This window comes from Mastigoproctus giganteus, chromosome 9, assembly GCF_048544385.1.
Source record: "Mastigoproctus giganteus isolate SK-2022 chromosome 9, ASM4854438v1, whole genome shotgun sequence".
Lineage (NCBI taxonomy): Eukaryota > Metazoa > Arthropoda > Arachnida > Uropygi > Thelyphonidae > Mastigoproctus > Mastigoproctus giganteus.
Window position 1 is genome coordinate 182772318 of NC_143583.1, and position 13028 is coordinate 182785345.

A 13028-nucleotide genomic window follows, 5' to 3' on the forward strand; every position below is an offset into this window, starting at 1 on the left:
ATCTATCCAGTTATAATAAAGGAGGCGGCAAAGCAACTAAGCAAACCCTTAGCCATAATTATGAGAGCATCCTTGGACTCGGGGAGGTCCCCACGGACTGAAGATGCGCAAATGTATCCTCAATTCACAAAGGGGGATCGAAGAGTAACACGAGTAATTACAGACCAGTTAGTTTAACTTCTGTTCCAGGTAAAATCATGGAGTCACTGGTTAAAGATGCATTGCAGGATCATCTAGACAAGACTGCAGCAATAATTCAGACACAGCATGGGTTTGTTAAGGGAAAGTCTTGTCTGACAAATTTGATAGGATATTATGATGAAGTTACAAAGGAACTGGATGCAAAAAAATAATTTTAATATCATATATTTGGATTTCAGGAAAGCTTTTGACACTGTTGCACATGGAAGACTATTGTACAAATTGGAGCAGAATGGTATTAAGGGTAAGTTGCTACAATGGATAAAAGGATGGTTGAGTGGGAGAAGACAGAGGGGTGGTAATCAATGGGTGCTGCCCTTCATGGACTAATGTTACCAGTGGAGTCCCACAAGGTTCGGTGTTGGGTCCACTGTTGTTTTGTATATTTATCAATGATATTGATGAAGGTATATCAGGCTTAGTGTCGAAGTTTGCAAATGATACAAAGGTTGGCAGGGCTGTTAATGACAGTAATGGCAGAATGCTACTGCAACAGGATCTAGAAAATTTTGGAAGATGGGCTGAGAAGTGGCAACTGAAATTTAATCTTGACAAATGCACAGTACTGCATATGGGTAGAAGTAACCCCAGAGAAACGTACCAACTGTGTGGTACTAAACTTAAGGTGGTAGAAAATGAAAAAGACCTGGGAGTAATTGTGCAGTCAGATATGAAGTTTTCTGAGCAATGCAGACAGGCTGCCAGGGCAGGTCAGTCATGGGGTTTTGTCAATGATATATAGCAGGTGTGGCCAACGAGTCGATAGCAGATTTAATTTCAGTCGATCACGACGAATTTTAAATATACAGTCATCCCTCGATTTGTGCATCTTGTGCAATGTAATTTTTGAGATGGTAGATCGTGGCACATTTTGAAGGAAAAAAGTAGATCACATCACAAATTAAGTAGGCCACTCCTGATATATAGGAATTTTGCTAGCAGGGAAAAGGAGGTGATTGTCCCTCTGTAAAAGGCAATGGTCAGGCCACGCCTTGAGTACTGCGTACAGGTCTGGAGGCCTCATTTTAGGAAGGATGTAGATTTGCTTGAGCGTGTACAGAGAAGGGCAACAAGATTGGTGAGGGGAATGAAGGGATCCTCTTACCAAGAGAGGCTTAAGTTCTGCAAATTGCAGTGGCTGGACACTAGGCACCTGCATGGTGATCTGATTGAGGTGTATAAGGCCTTGAATGGATTGAGCACGCTGAATTCTGATGGGATCCTTCCACTTGTTCAGATTATGAACCTAAGGGGGCATAAATTCAAATTAAGAAAAGACAGATGTAGAATAGATGTGCAGAAATTTGCCTTTAGCCAGCGGGTGGTTAATTGCTGGAACAAACTTCCATCTGTCGTTGTGGAAGTTGATAGGTTAAATAAATTTAAGGTGGAACTGGACAGGCATTTGGAGGGAATGGTGCGATATTTTTTTTTTTGGCTGATGTTGCATAAGCTCATACACTTGCTTTCTTGCATCACATGCCACTACTACTACCTGCAGAAAGCAAACAGTCAGAGAGAAAACTGGATACCTAATTATAAAGAACAGTCAGCAATACATAAGATGAAACCTTGTTTAGAAGAACTTTATGTCAACCATGACTGAAAGCCTTAGAAATATCAAGGGCAACTGCTTGAGACTGAATAAATTTTTCCACTGAATTTGTCCACAGATGGGGAACATAAGCCAATATATCACCAGTGGATTGACAATGTCAGAATCCATACTCATTGTCATTCATCAGATGGAAGGTTTCATTATAATTTAAGGAGTTGGTGGCTAACAGATTTCTCCATTACTTTGGAAAGAATAGAGGTAAGTGTGATGGGATGATAATTCAATGGGAAAGATTTGTAGTCGTTTTTAGGAGCTGGCTGGATGTGAACAAATTTGCAAGCAGAAGAAAAACACCATGAGAAACACCCAAGCATATATTTTCAGCAATGCATTCATAATTGGCATCATTCTTGTTCCCTAAGAAATTGCGAACATTGCTTCTGAAATCAATCTATGCTTCTTTGTCAACTATGGTCACAGTTCTGGGCGGAAATGCCTTTGAGTTTTGCATAAGATAAACAAGGAAATCAATTATAAAGATACTAATTCAACTACCATCCACAACTCCAGCACGTAGCTCACCATGATAGAGGCTTTGAAGGCTCGAACAATGCCCTAATCAAAGAGATGAATTAGTGCAGTTGTGTGTTCCTTGGCAGAAGCACGACACTGATCTGGCCATCTTTCAAATTCAGGACAGCAGCTGAAGCATTTTAAATTTCTTTATTTATGAATTATGATTAGCGATAATGAATTACAGAAGTTTGTTGATTAAAAAAAAAATAATAATAAAAATTTAAAATAAAAAACTTGCATGTCTAAAGGTAAGGTTCCTCTAGTTGATGAATATAATTAGTAAGTCTAGTAAAATTACCGTATATGCCAACAATGTTGCGATGGATTGAATGGAATCATTAAAATTAGTTATGAGGGCACCATTGGATTAGAGAAAAATTCCTTTAGTTTGATAGTCTGGAAAACTGCCAGCATATGGTCAAAACATAAAGGTAGTTTTAAAAGCAATGTGAGTAACTACAGCCAGTCAGTCTAAATTTAGTAGTAGAGAAAATCAAATTGGAAGCAATGATCAAGAGTACAGGGGTGTTTCGATAATTATGTATTCTGAAGGAAACAGGATGGTTTTGTAAAAGAAAATAACGCAGTTTGCTATTTTGACATTTCAATTTTAATAGATAATTTGACTCTGTCGTGCATTAGAGGTTACTGTTCATACTGGAACATGTTGTAGGAGTAAAATTCTTATATGGATCACTGGGTATATGCAGGACAGGAGGTAGAGGATTATTGTTAATGGTTACTCTTGAGATTTGGCTAAAAATGAGGTTCTTCACAGATTGATGCTGGGACCACTGTTACTTCTGATTTTATTACAGTGCAACCTTGATATAATGCAGGTATCAGGCAACAACTTTAATACCACCATTATAAGCGAATCATGTTATAGCCAAAATTTTTTCACCATTTTCCCTCAAGTTTTTTTTTAAACATAAATACACTTTACTTAGTAAGTAAATACCTTATTTACAAATGTTTTATGAATATACATTTTGAAAGATTTAAGTATTAAAGGTTATATAATTCCCTTTACATTCTACTAATACACAATGCAGTTAGTAGACTTAGATTTTATGTATCCGTTTTTAAATATTAGTCTTGGCATTTAGTTTGTCGGAGCTGATGACAGTGCTTTTTTTCAGTACATAATTCTTAACACTGGTCAGACGTAATAAATAAAAATGTTCTCTATCACCCTGACATTCTAACTATGCCATCACCTCATTAAAGTTTCAAGCACTTTGTTAATTTCTGGTGCCTCTTCCTCACTCCACTCATCTATATTATCTTCTGAGTCACTCCCTTATATATCACTGGTCTTCTTTTTGTTGATTATCTTCCCATGTTCACAGAGGCTGTGATTTCTTCCTTGTTCAGGTAATGTGCAAATTGGAGCTTCGGCATCCACATGAATCCAAGTAGCCAGGTTATCTATTGCAAGAGTGCCAAAAAGTACGTTACAAGCAGCTTTTGCTTCTTGTTCTAAAATACTGCAAGTTTTTATTAGTGATCTTGTCTTTTCCAATAGATTTTTTTCAGCAGTTTTCAATTGCTGCAGAGTTTACTTTCCCCTACACTAATCCATTACCATATACAAAATCTTTCAGTGTTAATGTCAGAAATTCTAGGACTTCAATTTAAGAGTCCACAACTCCAGTACGTAGCTCACCATGATAGAGGCTTTGAAGGCTCGAACAATGCCCTAATCAAAGAGATGAATTAGTGCAGTTGTGTGTTCCTTGGCAGAAGCACGACACTGATCTGGCCATCTTTCAAATTCAGGACAGCAGCTGAAGGATGAGCTGGGTAGGATCCAACAATAGCAGAGCCTTTTTCTTCCAAGTTTTTTGGTAGGCAAGTAGCATCTCATAAATGGTACAAACTCAATTTTAAACCATTAAGCAAAAATAATACTCGTCATCCAAGTGTTAAAGCTATTTTTATAAGATACAGGTAGAGATTTCATAATGACATGCTTAAAACACTGGGGGGGCTTTGATTTTACAGGTGCACAATGGCCTTAGCTTGTGATTTCCAGTCTTGTTTGTGTACAGTAACAGAGTAAGTCTATCTTTGTTAGTTTTCATGGCTGCTTTGTTGGGTGCCTTTTTAATATCCAAGGAATTGTCAGTGAGAAGTTTAAAGTACAGTGCTGTTTCATTACAATTGTACAACTGTTCATCTGTGAATTCATCTTTAATTACATTATGCAGATATTCAGGAAATGCTTTTTCTGATGGAATTTCACCAAAAATTCACATAACACTTGGCATTTTAGCATAATCTGATTTCGGATGAAATGGTATGCATTAGCATTAGTTGAGGCATATGATGCAAGAAAGCAAACTTATACAGCATCAGCCAAAAAAAAAAAAACTTTTCCATTTCACCCATCCAGTCACTCCAAATGTTTGTCTAGTTCAGCGATAAATTTATTTAAGCTATCAACTTCCACAACTAACTTCCTTAACTGTGTTTCTTAACTAACAGCATAATCCTTCCTCCCTTCCTACCTTGTCTGTCTTTTTCGCACACATTGCACTTCCCAAATTCTAATTCTGCACTGCTTATATCTGTGTGACACCACGTCTCTGATATCCCAACAATATCTGCCTTTGATGTCTTGATCAGCACTTCAAATTCATCAATTTTATTTACTATACTTTTAGCATTAGTGTACATGCAAGTACACATGCACTTGTTCTTACTCTTAGTTACCCTAACACAGCCCATGTATTTACTTGTTCTAGGATGACTCCCAGCAGCTCCTGAAGTCCCCAGAAATTTGCTCTCTAGGCTGCTGCTTATTACAACAGAAGCAGTGCAAGAATCACTTTCACCCCTGCATGCAGCTACCGTTAGTCTTTTAGTCTGTGAATCCCTCCAATCTTTTTTTCACTGTTTCGATAACATCAACAAATATTCTTGTACCCTTTCTATTTAAGTGTATCCCATTCCTGTAGAAGCAGTCTCTCCTGTTAACAAGCACAGACCACCATGAAAAAAATTCTACTCCGTAAGCCTTGCACAATCTCTCCAGAGCTGAATTGATTGAGAAGGCTCTCATCATATACTCCCTCCTATCGTGTCTGGGCAGAATTGCCCAAATTTAACACTAACCCGCCACTTTTTTTCCAGCATTGACCTGTACTTGTTAAGTAAATCTGCAGATCTCTTATTCTTAATATCATTAGTGCCAACGTGTACAACAATATCACCTTTTGTGCCCTTAAAAAATTATATCTGCCCTACAACGTCATCAACTGTTACCCCTTGGCAGACATACCCTGATTCTGTTCCACTTATCCTTTTTGCATAATATATTCCCTGTCTCCCTGATAATTGTCACTGACAATAAGTAGTTCCTGTGGGACCAGAGCATTCTGATTTGAGTTGGGCAGCTGAGAACTTGATGGGGCCCCCCCCCTCATATTAATTTCTTCAAGGGCCTTTACCCTACACCTCAAACTGTCATAGATGCCCATTGGAATGCTGAGTTGGCACCTAATTTCTTCAGTCTCTGCACTTAACACACAAAGACATCCTCCTTGGCTAGATCATGTCCTGTTGTAGAGAGGTCTCCAAACATTTCATATTTCACACATTGTTTTAGACTGTAATGTGTTGGAAAATCGCCCCCTTTGGCTCTCCCGCGAGCCACAGCAACCTGGCTATTCTGTGAATGCTGCTTTGTTGTTTTAGTCTGGGACATGATTCCATTAAGTATAATTTAATTAATAATGTTCTTTAATAAGATTAATAAATTTTACTGATTAATTGATAATACGATATTAATCTAACAGATGTCTATCACAGTGCTACGTTTTTCACTATCTAGTTTTACATTAACCTTATACTATTCCATATCATATAACAATGGAAGCAAGTTACGAACGTAAAATCTACGGACACCAAGTATTAACTTTCAAAATCGCTAATTTCAAAAATAAACCACGGAGCTTGGCTAGAACTATAAAGCTACTTATAGAAAATAATTTGGTACAATAATTAAGTCAATAAAACGACTATATAGCACACTCAACTCAACAAAGTAGCCATGTTTCATAATTCTTTGTTAAGTGAATTGAATGCACAAATGGAACAGAAGCTTCCAAGACCCACAGTATCCTAGAACCCCTTTTATAGTTAGTTTTCAAGAAATTAATCAGTTTTCACTCATTTGCTTCATATACCAGAGTTCCTAAGTAAATTTTAGGACTGAAAAATTGTTGCAGCAGACAACTTAATATTTCTGAGAAAAATACAGAATGTCTAAAAATGATGGAAAGGGTAAGTTTTAGCCCAAAGTCAATCCCATGATTTCTGCAGAAAATTTTGGAAGCTCTTACCTTCTCTCACAGAAATTGCTTAACTCATTTTGATACTGGTGTAGTCCTCATTTTTGTGCTAGGAACAGTCTCTGTTCCTAGCAGGAAAATGATTATACATCACATTCAGAATGTGATGCTGAAATGTTAAGTTTCTTGGGTTGTTTTTCTTGTATTGTTCTATACAAATTGATATAGTAATTACTAATGGTATTTTGCATTTGTGTATTCTCAACATGCTAGGTAGGGTCTCTTTTCATGATCACACCAGAAATATCAGTAAAAAGTGATTAATGACCTTGTAATATTAAGAAATTCAGTATACAAAGGGTACTAGGAAAGTTTTGCAATACAGCTTTGTTTATTTAATTTTTTCAAAGTAATTTCCTCTACATTCAATACACCTCTCCATCCTCCGAAACCAATCTTTAAACCAGTTCTGCCAAGTTTCACTAGGGAATAAAGCACACTCGTTGTCCCAAGCCCGTAGAAGGTCCTCATCACTGGAAAACCGCCTCCCTTTTAGCTTCATTTTCACATGCGGGAACAGTGCAAAGTCGCAGGGAGCAAGGTCTGGACTGTAGGTAGGGTGCTCGAGAAGTTTCAGTCCTGTCGTGGTCAAATATTCGGTGCAGGCTTTGGCGCGGTGAGCTGGAGCATTTTCGTGATGGAGGTACCAGGTGTCCATTCTTGACTTTGGCCGCAGGTTCTTCATAGATCCAATGACTTTAGGCAGGCATTGTTCAGTATACCACTTAGCTGTGACTGTCTTCTGCGTGTCCAAAACGACACGTTCCACAATTCCACTCGATTTGAAAAATACAGCTATCATTTTCTTCTTTACAGATCGGGATTTTCTGACAATTACGGGTGTGTCGTCATCATCAAAGACCCAAACTTTGTTTTGAGCCTTGGTCGGCAGATCGTAATAGTACAGCCAAGTCTCGTCACCTGTCACGATGTTGTTCACATACCGAGATTGTCCCTTATCAAACTTTTTTAACATCTCCCGGCACCAAGTCACACGTCGTGTCATCTGCTCTTCAGTCAGTTGATGCGGCACCCAGAGAGAACAAAGTTTCTTCACGTGCAAATGATCTTGCAGAATCGAACGAATTGCTGGTGTATTTAGGCCCAAAGTATCCTCTATCTGTTGGTAGGTCACTCGCCTGTTTTCGTCAAGCATTTTCCTCACAGCAGTAACGTTTTCCTCCGTAACTGACGTTCGTGGCCTTCCCGGCCTCTCAGAATCCTCCAGAGTGAAATTTCCCCTTTGGAATTCTCTATACCACCTGAATATCGTTGTACGATGTGGACAATCATCATCTAGTGCAAGAGTCATTTCTTCTAAGCACTGGTCTATGGTTAAACCACGCACGAAATTATACCGCAAAACTGTCCTTATCTCATTTCGTGACCACGATGCCATCACAAGCACTTTACACTCTCACTACTAATGAATAACTGAGCCCATCGATTTGGCGCGGCGGCTACTATGCACGTATGAACATGTCTCAACATGCAGCAACAAGCAGCTTCCTGTGATTCATTGTTGCGTCATATTGCAAAACTTTCCTAGTACCCTTTGTATCTTTTGAGTATCTTATTCAGACATATTAAAAAGGGTATGATGTTTTGCAAGGAATCTGGATGTGATGAAGAAGAAGCGATGTTATTTTTGAAGCCATCATACTCAAATTGTATAATTCAGCTGCCACGACAAACTCCTATGACAAAGTCAGTGTTGGCACATCAGGCCACACTTATTCTAGAATCATACTAGAAATAACAATTCTAGGTCATACTAGAATACCAGTAACAAGTGATTGACTATCTTGTAATATTAAAAAATTCAGTATAGCTTTTGTGTGTCTTATTCAAAAATATTACAAAGGGTTATGATGTTTTACAAAAAATCTGGAGGTGATAAAGAAAAATGAAATAAATTTATACCAGACTCCAACAGTTGCATATGCAGCCAAACTAACCTACAGCCCTATGTTAATGCACATTTTGGGCATATCATTACTGGCAATTTAGATAAGCATCATCAAATTCTAAAGGCTTCGCCTTGTCGCTGCAACCATATCTTAATGATAGCCTTTCCAACATCTTACACAGCTCCTGCTCTGAATCAGCTAATAATGCTATGTCGTCCGCAAATCTGATGCAGTGAATCTGTTGTCCATTAATCTTGATACCTTTGCTTCCTGCTTCATTTTTGTTATGGATTCCTCGATGAACATGTTGAAAAGGTACGAGGATAAAGAGCAACCCTGCCTCACACCTCTCCTGATCCTCGTATCCTTTATGGTACCATTAATATCTATTTCAGTATGTTGTGTCTTGTACAGATGCAGGATAAGCCTTCTGTCTCTCCAGTCCAGGCCAAAGTTTTTCATGACTCTGAACAACTTCTTCCAATTTACGTTATCAAAGGCTTTTTGTATATTAACAAAAGCAACACATGTTCTCCTATTCATTTCCATTCTTCTTTCAAGAATTGTTCTCATTGCTATAAGTGCCTCCATTGTCCCACATCCAGTTCTGAAGCCAAACATCTTGATTGATGACCTTTTCTATTCTTTTCTTGATCCTGTTCTTCACTATATTCAAGATGATTTTGGATGCATGGGACAGTAGGGTTATAGTCCTGTAATTGGCACAGTCATTAGCATTTCCTTTCTTTGGAAGAGTGATTGTTCTGCTTTTATTAAAGTCATCTGGGATTTCGCCACTTTCGTAGATTTTTTGTATCACTTGATAAAACCTATCTTTCATATCTCCTCCCATGTTCTTGAGTTGCTCCGCCTGGACACTGTCTGGTCCTGCTGCTTTCTTGTTCCTTAATTGACTTAATGCTAACTCAAATTCACTCCTTGTAATTGTTGGGCCTTTAGCGTCGTCTTCCACCTTGTCTTCTGTTTCAATATAGTCATTCTCATCAATTGTTTCTTCTCCACAGTAGAGTTCTTCTTGATATTCCTTCCAACACCCACCAATTTCCTCTGGGTCCATCAGTAGGTTCCCTTGTTTGTCTTAATCATCGTGCTCCTCGTTTTGGGATTGATAATACAGCTGTTATTGCAATAACTTAATCTTTCTATACGCTTTGTCTGGTCTTCCCTTTGTCAAGGGAAGAACAGACAAGGAAAATATAGAAAGATTAAGTCATTACATTACAATACAATACAAGGCAATTTAGATATAATCTATAATATATAAGAAACATCATGGCACATGGCTTTAAATTCAGGTTTCACAAGCATATCAGCCTAGCTAAGGTCAGAAAACAGTTGTATCATAATCTGCTTAACTTCTGTTTTATGCTTTCATATATATATATATAACACCCCCATAGAAGCTTTCCAAATATGGATAAATACAGTGCTTACTGACTTACCTCCACATGCAACAGATACTAAATAAAACTTCTAAAATATCAAACAGCAGCTACCTGAACTGCATAAGCACTTTATCATCACTCCAGTAGATAAAGCCTCCAACAACTTTGCATTTATCTGAAAATCTTTTTATTATCAAACTTTAAATGTTTTAAACCTATTACCAACAACAGCAGTATAATCACTAAAAAGCTTATTGCCTTTAGCAAAAAATTAAATATTAACTTTAGCAATTATAGTTTCCCCTACATTTATTTCATACCAAAATTCCACAAAAAATCCAATAGGTTTCCGATTCATCTCATCCTGCAAATACAGCTATGCACATAAACCTTTAGAACTACTCCTTAAAACCTATCATAAATATTTTATCTAATAGCGGAATCATTAACAACAACCAGCCTGTAATAGATGCCCTAAAAACTAATAACATCACTAGCATATCAACATATGACTTTAATAGCCTTTTCACCAGTATAGATCTATCAAACTTGAAGTCAGTTCTTAACAAACTGTACAATAGCTACAGACACATTATACACTGCAAACCTGTATATTGGAATAGCCTGACCAACCTTTGCATTTCAAACAACTACATATTTGATGGCAATACAGTTAACTTACAAATTAAAGGAATCCCCATGGGCAGCCCAGCCAGCTGTGTCCGGCCAACCTCTGTACTATTCTGAAACCTCATTACCATCAGAACTATGCATGTTCAGATATACAGATGACTGACAATAAATGAGCAATTCCTACCCCTTTTTTTAAGAAATAGAAATGGATGAAAGTTGCTGTGTTAATGTTTTATGAACACAACAAATCTAAACATTGTTTGGTAAAGAAAGAAAGAAATGTATGTTACATCGGTCTAATGTTTTATATACAAATTTCACGACATAAACACAGTTCACCATCACTAAAATCAATCAGCTCATGTGCCATTTGGACAAATTGGCCAACCTGAAAAGTAAAGTTGATTCTCAGACGATTCACCAGATTTACCCATTTTCCCAAACATGTCTGGAAAATTTAGTACCATATTTGGGAGGTTCAATTGTAAATGTTATACACATTATACAGATATTAAGAAGTTTAATAATAGATGAGAATCAACAAGACAGCTTACCTTACTTTTTGCACAGGACTCTATAACCTTGGCGATGAATGGGACTACATACAGTAATTCTTGCTGGGTTTTATGGTAAGCTTCAATTAGAAGAGCCTTTTTGTCTATATCCTGTAAAACACGTTTTTGGATTTTTTATTATTTTTTATATTTAATGATTTACTAATCCCACCCTTCATAATGATCTAATTTTGAATAAATCTCTTACATACTCAATTGCTGGGTGAACAAATGTTCATCTGTGAAATGTTATTTTGATATATTCAGGAAATTCACTGTTACAAGAAAGCTGATTTGGATGTAAACCTGTTGCAGAACAGTAACAACCATTCTGCAATAGGAAAATCAGCCATTATTGTTAAAAAGACTTCTGTAAGATAAAGAAACTAACTAGGTGGAATAGGACCTGGATATATCTTCCAGTATCAAAACTTTGTGATATAACAGAAAAATATTTTAAGTGCATGATATTCTTGTAGGGAAAATTTTTCTCACCATGACCATTACTTGTTAACAAAAAAGGACTGTTAGCATTAAGATTAGATATACAGTAAACCCCCGCTATTCGCGATCGCCGATTTAATATAAAAAGAAACCTAAAAAAAAAAAAAAATGTGAATTTTTAAAGCGCCGTGAATATTTTCCGCCATAAAAAAACATGGGCGTGGCTAGAATTATCATTCCCGGTCAAAACAGCGCTCAGTGGCTGGGGGAAAGGGGTGACAAAATCGCGAGCGTGGATGTTTCTTGCTAATCCTTGTTCAGCGTGTGTTATGCACTTGTCATGGAAGGTTTCGTCTTTTGCTTTTAATTTATATGCTTATAAATTGAATAAATTTATCAATTTATAAATTGATGTGCTTACAAAAATGATAAATCTACCGTTTTGCAGTGTAAAATAGACTTTTTCGAGTGTGTTAACGGAAGAAAGTGACTTTATTGTGGACAAGTTCTTTCTAACCCGTACAAAAATATGGCTACGAATAACAAGGGAAATATGAAAAGATCAAAGAAGGTGATGGCATTAGCGAATAAAATTGAGTTATTAGACAAAATTTCTAATGGTGAAAGTGTCTCCTCAGTGGCAAAACATTATAAAATCAATGAGTCAATGGTACGATCAATCAAGAAATCAGAGGAAAAAATCCGCCGTAGTGTCCGTGAAAACATGCTAATTGCTTCAAAAATTTTCTCTGTAACTCGTGATGTTAAATTAGAAAAAATGAAAAAAGCTTTAAATCTGTGGATAGAAGACCGAACTCAAAATAAAATTTCGTTAAGTTCACTCATCATTCGTGAAAAGGCAAAACTCCTTTATCAACACTTTAGCGAAACTTGTGATAGCACTGGCAGGATAAGTTTTTTAGCTAGCAAAGACGCTGGTTTGAAAGATGTGTTTGAAATTTCTAATAAATATTACATTTAATATTAAATTGTTTCTTATTTTCATTTCGATGCCATATGCTTGCATTTCACTGTGTACATAGTCATAATATGAAGGTACATATAATACATAGACAAAATTTTAGACTAGTTTTTCTTATATATTTCATACTTTGGAACGGAACCCTTTTATTACTATGGGAGACATAACTCAGTATTCGCGTTTTCGTTATTCGCGACATTTCTCAGGAACGTAACCCCCGCGAATAGCGGGGGTTTACTGTACTTGAATAGAAATGGATGCAAGAATATTTGTTGGTACAAATGGGGCAATGTCAGACAGCTCGGAAAACTGCTAGTTTGGGGGGGGGGGGGGGGAGATCACAAGCTAATACTTGAATGAAAGTCCATAAACAGAGGTGAAATTGATTTTGTATAACTTCTATTGG

General features: G+C 37.0%; 1 protein-coding gene across 6 annotated transcripts in view; it reads right to left on the minus strand.

Annotated features, from left to right (window-relative positions):
- Nucleotides 1–13028, minus strand: part of Not1 (CCR4-NOT transcription complex subunit 1) — a 710948-nt gene that overhangs the window by 307796 nt on the left and 390124 nt on the right. For all 6 annotated transcript variants that reach the window (XM_090381951.1, XM_090381950.1, XM_090381952.1 and 3 more), the window contains one exon: nucleotides 11197–11307. In XM_090381951.1, coding sequence (XP_090238077.1) covers nucleotides 11197–11307 — 111 coding nt within the window. The remainder of the gene's footprint in view (nucleotides 1–11196; nucleotides 11308–13028) is intronic.